At 40.8% G+C, this 16,717-nt stretch overlaps 1 protein-coding gene across 6 annotated transcripts in view; it reads left to right on the forward strand.

Moving 5' to 3' along the window:
* ATXN2 (ataxin 2) overlaps positions 1-16,567 on the forward strand; it is a 114,258-nt gene extending 97,691 nt beyond the window's left edge. For 3 of the 6 annotated variants that reach the window (XM_044244264.1, XM_044244265.1, XM_044244270.1), the window contains 7 exons: positions 1,968-2,152; positions 2,474-2,606; positions 6,225-6,278; positions 11,588-11,733; positions 12,408-12,635; positions 14,916-15,084; positions 15,942-16,061. In XM_044244264.1, coding sequence (XP_044100199.1) covers positions 1,968-2,152; positions 2,474-2,606; positions 6,225-6,278; positions 11,588-11,733; positions 12,408-12,635; positions 14,916-15,084; positions 15,942-15,970 — 944 coding nt within the window. In that variant the 3' untranslated portion in view covers positions 15,971-16,061. Of the gene's footprint in view, positions 1-1,967; positions 2,153-2,473; positions 2,607-6,224; positions 6,279-11,587; positions 11,734-12,407; positions 12,636-14,915; positions 15,085-15,941 lie in introns of all 6 variants that reach the window. The other 3 variants (XM_044244266.1, XM_044244268.1, XM_044244269.1) reach the window with 2 other exon arrangements.
* The last annotated feature ends 150 nt before the right edge of the window (positions 16,568-16,717 follow it).

Below are 16,717 nucleotides of genomic sequence, written 5' to 3' on the forward strand. Positions count from 1 at the left end.
CCTCTGCCTTTGGCTCAGGTCATGATCCCAGGGTCCTGGGATTGAGTCCCGCATCGGGCTCTCTGCTTGGCAGGGAGCCTGCTTCCTCCTCTCTCTCTCTGCCTGCTTGTGATCTCTCACTGTCAAATAAATAAATAAAATCTTTAAAAAAAAAAATGTTATAGGAGTTTGGGGCAGCTTTACTGAAAAGAATTGCTTTTTCAATATATGGACTCTCAGGATCAAGTTCAGAAAAATACTACTGTATACACATTTCTTCTATTTCCACATTTCCTTCTCTAAGTAAATAAAACTCTATATTACTAGCTCTCTTAAATTTCAGCAAGTCATTAAATTTTTAGCAAGAAAATTCAAATATTTAAACAAATTCTATCTCTAAATTAGTAATTACTTGTGTAATTAGTTCTGATGATTTTATGAACATGCCAAGTTACACATTCTTTGTGCCTTCTGCCGTGTTGTAAGCAGTGGTTCATGATTCCTCCGCTCAAGTGGCTTTGTTGACATCATACCACCCACCCATTACAGACGACAGTCAGTGCAGGGCTCTAATAGACGAGTGAGGAGAAGGTACACAGAGCATGCAGCTCGTTGTTTTGGGGGAACTGGAAAAGATGTTACAGAGGATGTGACAGCTGAGGTTTTTTTTTTAAAGATTTTATTTGAGAGGGAGAGAAAGTGGTAGATAGCATGAACAGGAGGGATAGGGAGAAGCAGGCTCCCCGTGAGCAGGGAGCCGGGTGTGGGGCTCCATCCCAGGACCCTGGGATCATGACCTGAGTCAGAGGCAGAGGCTTAACAGACTGAGCCACCCAGGTGCCCCTGAATTTCTTTTAAGTAATCTCTTAACACCCAGTGTGGGGCTTGAATTCACACCCCAAGAATAAGAATTATATCCTCTACCAACTGAGCCAGCCAGGCGCACCAGTTGAGCTGAATTCTTTTTTTTTTTTTTAGCTGAATTTTTAATTAATTTTTAGAATTTTAACACTGGGAGGACCATAAGGCAAAAATCTGTGTGGAATAATAAAAGACGTACAGTAGGGCTGCCTGGGTGGCTCAGCTAGTTGGGCATCTGCCTCCACTCAGGTCATGGTCTCCGGGTCCTGGGATTGAGAGCCCCATCTGGGGCGCTCTGCTCAGCAGGGAGTCTGCTTCTCCCTGTCCCTCTGCCCCTTCTCCCTGCTCATGAGCTCACTCGCTCCCTCTCTCTCTGTCAAATAAATAAAATCTTAAAAGTAATAAAAGACTTAACAGTAATTTTTATATTTTTATTTTTATTTTTTTTAAAGATTTTATTTATTTATTTGACAGAGATCACAAGTAGGCAGAGAGGCAGGGAGAGAGAGAGAGGAGGAAGCAGGCTCCCCGCCGAGCAGAGAGCCCGATGTGGGGCTCGATCCCAGGACCCCGAGATCATGACCTGAGCCGAAGGCAGAGGTTTAACTCACTGAGCCACCCATGCGCCCCTTAACAGTAATTTTTAAAAACAACTATTAGAAACCTGCTGCATGGTAGTATGTGTTGTTGTGTTTTGAGAATGTGCAAGAAATTGTAGAAGAATTCAGTGATGGGAAAAGAGGAAAGCTTAGTGTTGGGTTTTGGCTTTTTGGCTCTTTTCTTGTACTATTGTTTTTCTTTAAATAACTCTAATAGCCTTCTGTAGCAAGTGGCATAATTTGGTGTGTCAGACAGGGATTATCTCAGAAAGTAGTATGTAGGAAACTTTTCATAGTGCTGTAAGTGTCGATGTGCAGGGACTCAGTCAGATTGGGGGTCATTGGAGAGAGTCTCTGTGGAGGTTGCTTTCAGGCTGACTCTTGAAGGATGAGTCAGTTGTGCTGAGGGTTGGGCATTGGTGTTTGAGGTTACATGAGACACGTGTAAGAGCATGTGTCCGATACTATGTGCATGTGTCTGATTCTGAGGAGAGGGTATTTTCTAATACTCAGTCATCTTTTTTTCAGTACCAAATATGCCCCAGCAGCGGCAGGACCAGCATCATCAGAGCACTATGATGCACCCAGCGTCTGCGGCGGGCCCACCGATTGTGGCCACCCCACCAGCTTATTCCACACAATATGTTGCCTATAGTCCTCAGCAGTTTCCAAATCAGCCTCTCGTTCAGCATGTGCCACACTATCAGTCTCAGGTAAGGCTGCCGTGACCTCTTAATTTTTGTTTCATTTAAGTAACTTTCAGTTTTAACCTTTAATAGGGTAAAGGGCTCTTCCTTTATATTTTGTGTTCTGTGTCATGGTGAGGTAGATAGCTAAGGATTTGGGGGCCTTTTTAGTGTAAGAAGGTTGCTGATCAGCGTAAGTATTTCAAAGGAAATAGCCAAAAACAGTTTTAGGATTTTCAGAGTTGTTTCTCTAAACCTGGAAAGTGTGGAGTTAAGACGTCTGACTAAAATTTGCCTGATTCTGTTCGATACTTTAATGTGTTTTCTTTATATTTTGTTTGAACACAGCATCCTCATGTCTATAGCCCTGTGATACAGGGTAACGCTAGAATGATGGCGCCGCCGGCACACGCCCAGCCTGGTTTAGTGTCTTCTTCAGCAACTCAGTATGGGGCTCATGAGCAGACGCATGCGATGTATGGTAGGAAGCATTTTGTTTGTCTCTTTCAGTGTGTGTGACTATTAATTGTTTTAAAGCTCTGAAAAGAAACTTTAAGAATAACTTAGCCTTTTGTACCAATGAGGGTCAAGAATCTAAAGAAAAGATTAACCCATTTCTTTAACTCTTGGCAAATCATTTCAACTTCTGTTGCTGAAATTTGTGTTCAAACGTCTTTCCTTATTTTAAGTGAAATTGAATGACTTGTATAACGGAAAGTATCATTTGTGGAGAAAGGCATCTTCCTCTTCTTCCTCATCAGTATTACACAGTTTGGTATGGGCTGCCTAAGGCATCCAAGAAAGTTGTGACACAATGAAAGCTCTCCCTGACAAGAAAACATTCTGCTCCACTCCTTCCTCGGGCAGTCATTGGCGTTACATATTTTTATTGCTGTTTATTAAAATGAATGCTACTGTATGTCTGCCTCATGCTGATTTTAAGAGGTCAAAATAGTATGATACTGGGTCTCCTTCAGACATGAGTCACACTTTAAATATAATCATATAAGCAGTGGTAAAATAAAAATGAGAAGTATCCTATGTAAAATAATTAAAACAATATGTAAAGGAATAATAGGCAAAAATCTCCATCTTAGTTTTGTGGCTGGAGAGTTTTGTGCAGGTCACCTTCGCATCCATGTAAAGTACTAAAATAATGTGGTTTTCAATGTTGAGAATTTAAAATGACATTTCCACTCATATCTTAAAATAATAGAGTCCGTGAGTGGACCCATATTTTTCAAAAAAAACTTTAATTCGTTCTAGTTTCATTAAGATGTAAGTTTTGTTTTGAACTTTCCTGAGCACTCCTGTACTGTCATTTAGGTTTTCCCATTGGCATTTCAGTTTTTTGGACTGGGAGGAGAGAAATTTAAATTTATTCATACAAATGGAAAGTACACCACTCTGAGAAAGAAAGTACCATTACAAGTAATTACATGGACATTGCATTTTTTAAAACCTTTTAAAACTTTTTAAATGACTACGGCTATATGATACTCTGTAGGTTCATAGGAATAGGCCTCAGGCAGCAGCAGTCAAGTTTCTTGTCATCCATGACCTGCTGCTCGCGCTTTCTTCCCGGAGGTGCGCTTCCACTGCACACGCCCCGTGACAGGCATGTTAAATGATTAAAGGCATTGTTTTTGTAAAATTCTTAAACCCAATCTTTATACCTTACCACTTAAAACCTTCTGCTGTGGATTATGCCCTTTAAGTTAAAATGATGTAATTGCCACGTTTGGGGAAACTTTCTTACAAGAAACTCATTCATAATTTAATTGAAAAAAATACCGATAGACTGATTTTGACTTATGATTTTCGTTGTGATTGTTTTTCATTGGCTTGTCTTAACTAGGACTAAGTATATATGAAATTGCATAAAAGTGTGTTCATCATACATGCTTCTACACAGCTTGTATACATTTTAACAATTTTTTGCTAAAGGCTTATGGTTTGCTAAAGGCTTATTATGTGAAAAAGTTTATTATGATTTTTTATATATTTCTGATAAATACATCATGATTATAAAAATAGAAAAAACACTTCTCCCTTCCCCTGTTCTGGCATACTCCCCTTGGAATAAGGTCTAAAACTTTTGAGTTAAAATTTCCATTACTTTTTAGAGAATAGCTGTTTTTGTACCCATGCTTCTGAGACATTCTAGTAATACTGTGATGTTGAGAAGAATCTTTCTCCTCAGTGAGTTCACTAACTGCCAGCATTTGGTTTTGTCTTTTGGATGGATGTTCATTGGTTTGAAATAGCCTGTATCCTAAATACTGTTTGATACACTAATGGTTTTATAATTGCTTTCCCAAAACATTTCCATTTGAAAAGTAGTTGTCCTTGGACCCTGAAGTCAATTCAAATGTGCGTAAATAGGAAATACTGCAGACAAAACACTAGATCTAACGTCCAGTGAAATCTGGAATGATCTGTCATTAAGACTAGTTCTTTATTGCTGGGAGAAAGTTGCTCAGCCAGATCTGAAACTCCTCTCCTACAGTTTACACATGTTGTAGCTAATTGACATCTCTTGATAAGGGTAGGCTGAGGTGAGGCTATGGACTTATGGTTGTTGCTATGATATGGTTGTTGATACGGTTGTTTACTCGGTCTCGTTTTGATATTTCATACTCTAAAAAGAACACTAGAAAATGAAATATTTTGTTCTTTGCCATCATAAACCATAATTTAATCTAGTAAAGCAAGGTCATTAATTCTTCAGTAATTTACTTCAGTTATTTTAGCTCTTCCAAGACTTAATTATGCCAGATATAGACACTTTTGTCTTAGTTTAAAATAATGTACTTTTAAATCTGTTGCATAGAAATGCTAATTTTATACTTACTTCCCTTGAACAGTTTATATTTCATATTCCCAAAGGAACCAAATATTTGAGTATGAATTATGTCTATTTTTAAGCTTCATTCTATCTAAATATTTTCAACTTTTTATGCAAATAAAAGAATATGCACCCAGATGTTGGCGACAGTTATGTGTCACCCTTTTGTCATTCATTCATTGTTAACAGCCACAGCAAAAGGCTTTAAGAATAGAAAGGACACTAATGACTACAAAATAAAAGACTGATTATTTTCTTTAAATGGTTGGTGTATTTAATATAAATATGCTGACAGATTATTGAACAGCTAAATTATTAGAGATATTAAACTTTCTAAATAGTTATTGACCTTGTTCTCTTTCTAGCTGTTATAGAAAGGAGTTTGATCACAAACTTCATCTCTGACCTTAATCTAACTTAAATCATTGCCTTTGCCCCTTCCCTCCTAAGAAGTTACTTTTTGTTTCCTGGTCTTCTAGTTCACCTAATTTTGTTCTATGGCAGTGGTATTTTCCCTTTCAAAAATAGTAGTAATGAAACTTTCTTTACTAACTGAAGCCGTCAGGAAGAATTAGATCTAGAATCCTCTTTGAGTTTATTTGAGTTTGTTTTTGGTAGTTTAATGCAAGCAAATGAGAAAATACATGAGGCAAAAAGATTTAAAATACACCTATTATCCCCAACACCTGACAACCACCAGTTAACATTTTGGTGCATATCCTTCCAAATGTCCTTACAGACACACAGATTTATGTAGACATTTTAATAAGAAATGATACTATACCCATGTTTAATATTACCATTATTATGTTTCTAAATTTTTGGGTTCACTTCCAGATGCCTAATAAATATCTTACAGAATAATGATGTTTCTCTTCATGATTTACAAAATTGTTTGAGTCTTTTGAATTAAACTTGGTAAATATTCTCTTATTTTGGTACGTTATTTGTATTCAGGTTGTTCAATGGAATGCCATACTGCTCTTTGATTAGATAATGATTTTATACCTTTTATTTAAGCAAGTCAGAATGTGGAACTCGACACATTAAGTACAGAAGAAAGTGTCTTTTGGTTCAGTCCTTTGTATAATTTTGTAGCAATGTTTAAAGTGCTTGTCATCTCTTGTAAAATAAGAAAAATGATTTATGCATGAATACAAAAAGAAATTACTAAATATGTCAACCTTTCCAGAAAATTAGGAAAATGCACACCTCAAAAGGCTAATTTACCTTTCTATTTCCCAAATTCAGCATGTCCCAAATTACCATACAACAAGGAGACAAGCCCTTCTTTCTACTTTGCCAGTGAGTTGGGTTTTTTATACTAATTTTAATTGAACAGTAAAACACTTTTTAAAGAATACATGTTAAGGGAGTAGACTTGTTGAGCAATATTTTCCTTGTGCCAGCCAAAATTGTTGAATATATGTATATTTGTAAACAATTCAGAGTTTAAAAAAAAAAAATACAACCCAGCTTAAGAAAGCTGGAGTTAATTTAAAAATTGAGTTGCGTCAGAAATTAATTTTTGCATACCAAGCAAACATGTGACGACTGTTTTGGAAGTGCCTAATATTTTCCTTGTTCAAAGAAACTTCTGCTGAACTGCCTTTTTTTTTTTTTAATCCAAGCCACAAATTTAGTATAGAAGGCTTAAAATAGCAGGCTTTTTCAGTATCCTGGTAAGAAGAAATTTATCCTTACAAGGATTTTTTAATTGAATAGGGTTGAAATTCTAGGGAAGAAACATTTCTGTCTTTTCAGTCTTTGCATGACTGAAGAAGGTTTAAAATATTCAGGTGTAGACACCCCAGGATGTTTTGAGCTTCACCAGGAAAGCGCAGCCTTGCTGCTGGATTATGTTTGGCAGCACTGGCCTCTCTCACCAGCAGTGAAAAGGTAAATAAACGGTGGCTCCTAAATGGAGAAAGTCTGGGCAGGGCTCTGTTTTAGAAATGAACGTGTAAGGTGTGTCTTCTTTATTTTGTAGGGCAGTTTTTGAATAAGGCTAGTCGCAGACTTTCGGTATTTGGAATAGAGAAGTACTAACTTGCACAAGTCCTTCAGAAATGTATGTCAGTAATGAGTCACTTTATGTGCGATACTATATTTTAAGGGATATTAAGGATTAAGATTTTAAATACTAAATTTTGGATTATTTTAGACAGACTTAATGTCTGAATCTACTAAATGCCAGATTTTAAAAAGTTGAGAAAACATTTTGACTTAAGTTTTCATTGACTGTGTCATGACTTGGTATCCAAAAATAAGTGTGTACATGTTACTCATTTGGTGCTAGGAATTGTTAACAAATTTAATCCTTTAATAGATGCTCTTTAAAAAGGAGTCTTGCTGTATATCTATACTATTAAAGGGAAACTTTGTATGTGATACAGTTTGTAAAAGACAGTGTCAGTAATTAATTTTATTATGTACTCAATTTGAGGTCTCAAATGTAGTTATCCTCACCATCTTACTGTGTCTGATAGTAAATTTGGAGTCAGTTTCCTGGTAAGTAGCTAAAAGGTCCTTAATCATCAAACCTAAGTATTAACTGCCTTAGTACAACTCCCCCTGAAAGGAATTAATAGTTTTTAAAAGAAACTAACAGTGGGGCCGCTGTTTGTAATTTAATTTGCTGCTTTGTACCACCCCCTCCCAAGAAGCCATTTTGTCCTGGTTTGATCTAGTTGCCCGTTAACTCCCCTTTAAGAGTTCAGTTTTCCTCACTTGCTTTTTCTGAATTTAACATCAAATTGGAATATTTTGTTTTCATTTTTAGTTTTGAAGTGCTGGTGATCTCTCATGACTTGTGCATCCAAGGTCAAAATGATAAAACCTAGTTAAAAATTAAACGCACAGCGTTGTGGACTGAATTGGCTTCAGTAGGATCATGGCTTAGGAAACAGTTTTTATAATGTAGTTATTAGTGTTAGGAGGATTTGACAAGTCATACATTTAGAGTTTTAAACATTTGTATCAGGGAACACAGTGAATGGGAGATTTCTGGACCAGGTAAAACCCAGAAAAGCAGTGCTTCTTTGATTAGCCTGAATTCATCCAGGTTTCATAAAGGCAACTTGATTTTTATAAATCAAAGTTTAACCGATGAATAGCTAAATCAGAATTTTGAAGAAAATTTATTTTTAGTCTTTGGAATCGTTAGCTAAATTAATGAAATAATTAGACTCAGTAAAGCCTAGCTTTTACTGTCTTCCACTCTCCCCTTCTCCCTTTCCCTGATTCTAGTAAATTTTCCTCATTTATTCTATCTTGGTTCCTTCCTCTTGGCTCTCTTTTCTTCCAGTCTTTCTGCCCCTCAACCTTTGGATATCTTTCCTACCCCACCTTTGTCCCATTCTTAACTGGCCTTTCAAGGAACCAGACTGAATTTTTTTGTTATATAAGTATTGAATTAAAATGTGTCGGTTTCACATTTTTTCCCAATTAGATGCCCCGTTTTCGTACTTGAGTGGGGGTAAGAGTTCCTGGATGAGGTCCTTGCTTAGCAGATATCTTTTAAGCAAGAAGATAAAGGAAGTTATTTCTAATTATACCTTTCAAAGTTTAATTTGCAGTTAATGATGCATGTTTACAGGTGCTTGATTTTTCTTAGAATGCATTGTAGTTTGCTGTTACTTATGTAGGGAAAGGATTTTTTTTTTGTTTTTAAATAACATAATGTATTACTTGTTTCAGGGGTACAGGTGTTTTGGTTTTTTTTGTTTTTGTTTTTGTTTTTAAACAAAAGCCTGTGTAGATGCGCACAGTTTGGGTTACTTGAAGTATTTGTGCTATGAATGCAAATGAGATATAAATTAGAATATAGCCTTTTGATACCTTTTAATTTTTTTATTTTTTATAAACATATAATATAGTTTCATCCCCAGGGGTACAGGTCTGTGAATTGCCAGGTTTACACACTTCACAGCACTCACCAAAGCACATACCCTCCCCATTGTCCATAACCCCACCCCCCTTCTCCCAATGCCCCTCCCCCCAGCAACCCTCAGTTTGTTTTGTGAGATTAAGAGTCACTTATGGTTTGTCTCCCTCCCAATCCCATCTTGTTTCATTTATTCTGCCTTTTGACACCTTTTAAAAGTGCATGGTAAAACATATTTTATCTTTAATTTTTTTCCAAATAATTTCAAGATTTTAACCTTTTTAAATTGATGAATTACTTCATTATGAGACATCATGGATGTAATATTCTCCTTGTGTGAGGTAATGTTTTTATGTCAGAAAATTAATAATAGAGCACCCAGCTAGAGTTTATTTTTTTATTTATTGTTTTTTAAAACTTCACTTAGAAGGTTAAAGTACAAACCTCTCTTGAATAAAGTTTGAAAAATAGAAATTCTGAGATTCCGTACTGGGTCTTGGTATTCAGGAATTGCTTTTCCCTAGATATATTTAGTATTGTTGCAAATGAAACATTTAAGAAGCTTGGGGATAGGGAGGATTTTGATGCTAATAGTGTGAAAATAAGGAGCGTGAGGGGCGCCTGGCTGGTTTAGCGGTAGAGCACGTGACTCGATCTCAGGGTCAGCATCGTTAGCTCCACACTGTGGCAGAAGTTTTTTTTTTTTAAAGGCCTGTGAGTGACTCTAGACAACATTCTCCAGTAGAACTTCAGTGATAATAAAAGTGTACTGTAAATTGTGCTGTGTAATCAGAAGCCACTAGCTACATGTGGCTATTGTAGTTATTTAAAAATAAATTTGAAGAATGAGTATAACATTTTTATAAGAGCAGAGTTGGGTTCGAAATTTATATCAGGTCTTTTAGACCAAGTCAGTGCCTAGACAGTTTGGGGGGATCTGAAAGTTAACCTAATGAATATGATGGTGAAGAATGGCTGCTTAATAAGCAGATGAATTAGTAGAAAGACACTGACTTTATAGACTTGGGGACCATGGAGTTCAGGGAAAGCAATTAGCACATTATTCTTCCTAGCTCCCAGAAAACAGGCATGGACTCTTCCTAAAAACACCCAGAGACTATCTTGCCACAATTTTCCTTGTTAATATGTTCCAGTGTGTATTAACTCTTAGAGTTAGGGAAACTTTTTCACTGTATAAATGAAAGTGTTTTGTTTAATCTGGGTATTAACAAATATTAATGCCTACTATGACATTGGCAGTGGATGCACAGGTGATCCTAGCACTGGCTTTTTGCCTCACCCTTGCCTCGTTTAAAAGATACGTGTATGGGGTGCCTGGCTAGCTCAGATAGTAGAGTGTGCAGCTCTCAAACTCAGGGTTGTGAGTTCAAGCCACATGCTGGGCATAGAGTCTACTTTAAAAAATACATACATACAGTTGGGGAGATAACCACTTAGGCTGGAATATTGGTGGCCTTTGGTCCTACAATGTCAGGCATAACAGAATTGCTTCATGTGCCTAACCCTCTGCATAACATTTCTTTGGGACATGCCGGGTGTCACCTATGCTGGTGACTCTTGGCCGTCTTGCCTATTAGACTGTTGGAGTTAGAGTGCCTGTTCTCATAGCAGCGCTTGTTTCTTCCTGTCAGTCCCCTGTATGTCTGTATTTGCTCACATGTCATAGGAAGAACATGAGCTATTTTGGATTGTTTCTGTGTACGAACTTAGCTTCTCTGGAATTTTAGGATGAATTTGAGAGAATGCTGAAGTCCTGTGTTGCTAGGGATGTGTCTTAAGAACACTGTGCTCAGCTCATTGCCACATTGTGGTTAGATTTGTATCCGTGCTGCCAGGAGTTACTAGAAGCAGTGAACTCGCTGTGATTTTGATTCTCAGATTGCTGTTTTGGGAATACATGAACAAACGAATTTATATGTAATCTCCTGTTTGGTATCAAGGTATGGTCTTGCTGAGATCCATAAAGAATTGGCATTAGGTTCTCAGGTCTAATGAACACATTTTTACTTAGAATGGCCTATCATACTTCCTTTGAAGTTATTCTAGCTAGTAAAAATCTTCCTGAAGTCTGGGATGCTTTGAAGGGAGTTCATTTTTCTACACAGTTTAGGTAATTCCATTTACTAGATTTTTTAAAGCAAAGGTGAGGCAGATCCTTGAGTAGGGAGGATCCAGGGTATGAACTGAATGGCAGAGGGACTTCTGTGATCCGCTGAGACTGATTATGGTCATTTTGCTGTGAAGATAGAGCCCTGACCTTGCCCTCCCTCCCAGCCCCATTGCAGTCCGTGCCCACAGGACACTGTGCCTGCTCCAGGGCAGTAGCATGGTGAGGTTAGCCAGATGATGGCCTTGAGCTAAAGAGAGAGAGAGAGAGTGTGAGTGTGTGTGTGTGTGTGGATTGTTTCTGCTTATCTGTTTAAGTTCCTTTTTCAGGAAAATATGGTGACTGTTTATAAGAATAAATTTAATTCGATTTTAATGTGTACAGCTGTGTTATAGAAATAAAATGCTAGTGTAATTGGTAAGTGATAACATCACACTTAGATTTTCAAGAAAATGGATGGTTTAAGTGGAGTCGAAAACAGATTGGTGAAAACCTAAGTTAGGCGTGGAGTATCACGAAAGCTCAGCTGATGAGGCACAGAGGAGCACTTGAGACGGTCCTACATGTCGATTGTACGCACACCTTTCTCTTTCACTTCAGTTTCCACTGGCTCCCTTGCTCAGCAGTATGCGCACCCTAATGCTACCCTGCACCCACATACTCCACATCCTCAGCCTTCAGCTACCCCCACCGGACAGCAGCAGAGCCAGCACGGTGGCAGTCATCCTGCACCCAGTCCTGTTCAGGTAAGGAGACACCCAGGTCCTTGTAGAAGTGCGTCCTCGTTCTGTTCACTGGGCGTTTCCGCTGCTGAGGAGCGCGCTGGGTATCGCTTGATCAAAACCCCTCAGAGCGCTGCCTCGCGGCGCCAGCAGACAGCTAACTCTGCCCACTGTGGCCCTGGCGTTTGGTTTTTGTTGTTACTGTTTTTAAGGCATATTAAGATACATCTTGAGAATGAAGTGATTGGTTAAGTTCTAGAAATAATTGATGGAAAAATCTAATTTAACATTGTATAGGAGATTTGCTTGGGATTTTTTTTTTTTTTTTGACAGTTATACAATGAGGTTTTTTCCCTGTTAGTTTCTGTAGTCATGTTTGTTAACAGGGCGCTTGAGGATCTCTTTGACATCTTTCAGTTCCCTGGGGCAGTGGACTTGTTTTACCTCTGCTTGGTTGGTGTCTTGCTACCGCCGGGCTGAGAATTGGGCTTGTGCCCAGAAGGGAGTGTCTCTGAATGGGGGGTGCCCCCCAGCCCTGCCCTTCCCACCCTGTACATTCTCTGGTACTTGCCACTGGCCTTCGTCTTCAGTGGGCCCAGTGGAGCCTACGCTCACGTATGGAGTTCAGCTTTGTATGTGACCTTATCTGCTTTTCATTGAAGAAATGGTTTTCTCAGTTCTTTCTTGTCGCCTTGCAGCACCATCAGCACCAGGCCGCCCAGGCGCTCCATCTGGCCAGTCCACAGCAGCAGTCTGCCATTTACCACGCGGGGCTCGCACCAACCCCACCTTCCATGACCCCTGCCTCCAATACGCAGTCGCCACAGAATAGTTTCCCAACAGCACAACAGACCGTCTTTACAATCCATCCTTCTCACGTTCAGCCGGCATACACCAATCCTCCCCACATGGCCCACGTACCTCAGGTAAACCAGCTTTAGCCAACTTTCTGTGGAGACCAAGTAGAATAAGAAAGTTATTGGAGAAGCAGTGAAGAGCCAGGTGCTCTGCAGGCTAGGAAACCCTGTGTGTGATGCCATCTGCCTGTCTCCCTTCCCCACTCAAATACATGTGATCTGGCCCTAACTGAATGTTGGTGTGGTTTTGTAATGGGGTCTTTGAAGTTGCTGATTGGTCAGTCCTTCAGTGTTTCCCATCTGAGACCTTATAAATCTTTCTGATTTTGGAATGCAACCCAGTCCTTTCCTTCCTGTGTCTGCTTTGCTATGTTTATACAGCTTCACTGCTATATGTGTATACATAGTACACACATTCTTTCTCCTCTTCTCCCTTCCCTCTCTCTCTATCCCTACCCTATTCTCCCTCCCTCACTTCCGCCCCCCCCCACACACACACAAACACACACACACACACACACAGAGAGAGAGAGAGAGAGAGAAGACTGGCAGGGAGGTTGAGCCTTCACAAATTCTCAGCTCTCTGAGGTGACTGCCCTGAGCCTTTCCGCTTGACTGTTAGTTACACGAGTTCCAGAGAAATCTTTCCCCTTGTTTTCCTTGCCTGTCAGTACATCCGCTTTGACCATATGTTGTACTTCTTGAGAGGGCTTGGCCTTATACATTGGTGAGTGTAACTAGAAGTTGGAAGCACTCAGGCGTTCCCATTTTTCTTAGCATCCTGACTCTCTGGAGCTCTCCTCCAGTGTGAGCCTCTGATGGTTGAAAGGTGTGGTTGCCATCTCCGTGGTTGCCGGCTGCATCAGCTGCTGACTAAAGTCCATGCAATCCAGGGCCAAGTTAGATTATCTTAATAAGGAGCTGCACTGACATTGGGCTCTAACACTGTCCTTGAGGCCCTCCCTGGAGCTGTTAAGGGTGAATCGGCTGTATTTGATGGCTCTTTTTGCTGCTTTCATAACAGAACTGTCTGAGGCAGGTGTAGGCTAGCCTGCTCACTGAACTCCATTTCATGTCAAACGGTGCGCCCCCGAGGCGCTGGCGTGCTGGGGGCTGGAGACGCAGCTCAGTCGGAGCTCCCTCTCAGAAGGCGACATTGTGACTAGAGTTCCGCAGCTCTGGGGAGTTTGGGCGTCCTCCTCTGCACAAGTGAGGAAGGTCCTGTGGTGTGGCGCACTGCAGCGGATGATTGGTTTTGACAGTGGGGAGGGGGCCGGTCTGGTCAGGTGTGGGCCAGCGTGGTTTGGCTGAATCAGGAGCTTCATGAGAGCTGGGGTCCTCGAGGTGGTTAGCAGAGGCTGGTGGCTAAGTAGATACGTGAATTTACCTTAAGTTAGAGTTCCTAAAACCTCACTTCTGTGTTTTTGTGCTGAAAGAGAAAAAGGTTAACACTTCCAGGGAAGTCCAGATACGCCATGGGCCCACTGGAATATGTAAGACAGTAAAAGCAGCATTTCATGCAAGGCTTATTGTAGTCTAGGACAGTGCACAGGGAGGCAGGAAAGGAAGGCTCTTCTGGGCCTGCCATGTCTCCCCAGGGCTGGGATCCAGCAGTTGGGCTGGCTAACCCTTTTCTAGCTTGACAGACCAGGTTGCACTCACTATCACTTGGTTTAGGGACACGGGGCTGCCCCATAAATTTCACATCACTCCTCCCCCATTTCATTGGAGCCATTTACTGCAGCCTCCTCCTCCTGCTCAGTCAGCACATCTCTTAGAATAAAGGGGCCCGGCTGTCTCTTCTCTCGCTGCCCAGACTCATTCTTCACAGAGATGTGCCGGTGAGCAGACAAGCAGAGGGGAGGGGCAGACAACAAGAGGGCGAAGGAATCCATAGATGACTGTCATCGCCCGCTTTCCTAATTAAAAGGGAGGTTACCTTTAAAACTGCTTCAGGCCCCACTCAGACGCCTGATCCTGAAGCATCATTGCATCTCTTCCTAAGAAGTTGAGAAAGCTTCCCTCGGATCAGATACCTAGCTTTGTGACGGTCTTGCCTGACATACACAGGATCCAGCAGTCAGAAATGTTGAAGGCTAGGATGTTGCAGCCCTTACTTTTACCCAGGCTTGCTGGGCGCCTGCACCCTCAGCCTTGCAGGACCTGCAAAGGGTGACGCATGTCTGTAGGTCAATGGATGATCCACTAGGGAGTGTCCACAGAGGAAAGAAAGGGCCCTGAGGGCCCCCTGTTGGCCTTTCCTGCCCCAGCCCAGCTAAAGGAACACAGTTGACATGTTGTTTAAGCTGGAGATGTTGCCTGTATGCGTAAAAGAGCTCTCTGTTTCAGGCTCATGTACAGTCAGGAATGGTTCCTTCTCATCCAACTGCCCATGCGCCAATGATGCTAATGACGACACAGCCACCCGGCGGTCCCCAGGCCGCCCTCGCTCAAAGTGCACTACAGCCCATTCCAGTCTCGACAACAGCGCATTTCCCCTATATGACGCACCCTTCAGGTGAGGCGTGTGTGTGCAGGGGCCGCCGGGCACCCCAAAGCATTCTGCTCGCACAGATCGAATGGCAGGCAGGGCCAGCGCTTCAAGCCCCGCATTTGAGAACTAGGAAGACCCGTCAGAGTGTGCACAGTAGAGACTGTGATGATCAGTTCAGTGTCAGGGCCTGAGGCTTCCAGGAGCCGAGTCTGTGTGTGTTCTGATGGTATACAGGATTTGGCTTGATGAGAAGCAGCAGCAGCATTCTGTGTGACTGACGCATGCTTAGGACTCAGTTGGCCTTCCTTGTTACAATAGGCTGGATAGGGCAGCGTTCGCCTTCCTTAGTGCCCCCCCCGCCCCCCACCCCCAGTATGACAGGGGTGGTTACCACCATGGCAGAGTTTGATTGTAGCTCTGGAGAAGACTACTGATGAGAAAGTGTGCTGTGTGTGGATTGGTTTTGAGTGTAGCCTTAGCTCCAGCCTATGCCCTGACAGGGAGAGAAGGCCCCGTGATTGTGCTCTAACACTTGATGGCTGCCATGGCGATATTTCAGTCTAACCTGTTACTCTGAAATCAATACTGGTGCTTGGCTAGTATCTGGGGAGGGGGTATGTTAAGGCCTTTTTCTCTACCCCATGAGCAACAAATCTTCTGGGAGTTTGACCTGAAGTGGTTTTACATCTGACTGGTTTGTTTTCTACCCACCCACCTACCCCTTCCCTTTTTGGTGCAGATGGGAGGGGGAAGAGTGAATTAAATTTTGAGTCTTGTTCAGCTAGTACAAGGATAGTGTACAGGTGTGTGCTGCAGAGACACTAGGCTGATTTGCGGTGTTGCCAGTTTTCTGTTTAAATATCCACTTTTCTTTCTTACAGTACAAGCCCACCACCAACAGCAGTTGTAAGGCTGCCCTGGAGGAACCGAAAGGCCAAATTCCCTCCTCCCTTCTACTGCTTCTACCAACTGGAAGCACAGAAAACTAGAATTTCATTTATTTTGTTTTTAAAAAATATATGTTGATTTCTTGTAACATCCAATAGGAATGCTAACAGTTCACTTGCAGTGGAAGATATTTGGACCGAGTAGAGGCATTTAGGAACTTGTGGGCTGTTCCATAATTCCATATGCTGTTCCAGAGTCCCGCAAGTACCCCAGCTCTGCTTGCTGAAACTGGAAGTTATTTATTTTTTAATGACCCTCGAAAGTCATGAACACATCAGCTAGCAAAAGAAGTAACAAGAGTGATTCTTGCTGCTATTACTGCTAAAAAAAAAAAAAAAAAAAAATCAAGACTTGGAACGCCCTTTTACTAAACTTGACAAAGGTTCAGTAAATTCTTACCGTCAAAATGACGGGTTATTATTTATAAATAAAGTTTGATGGAGTGATCACTGTCTACAGTGGTTCAACTTTTAAGTTAAGGGAAAAACTTTTACTTTGTAGATAATATAAAATAAAAACTTAAAAAAAATTAAAAAATAAAAAAAGTTTTAAAAACTGACATCAAGTTTGTGTTTGTATAAGCTTAAGATATTTCTATTATAGGATACTTCGTATCAAGGCAGGAGGGCTGAGTGTGCTTTCTTAAATAATCCTGGAAGGTTAGTTGTCAAATGACTTTTCTTCTTCACCTTTAGTTCTGGTTCAAGGT

This window comes from Neovison vison, chromosome 3 (assembly GCF_020171115.1).
Source record: "Neovison vison isolate M4711 chromosome 3, ASM_NN_V1, whole genome shotgun sequence".
Taxonomy (NCBI): Eukaryota; Metazoa; Chordata; class Mammalia; order Carnivora; family Mustelidae; genus Neogale; species Neogale vison.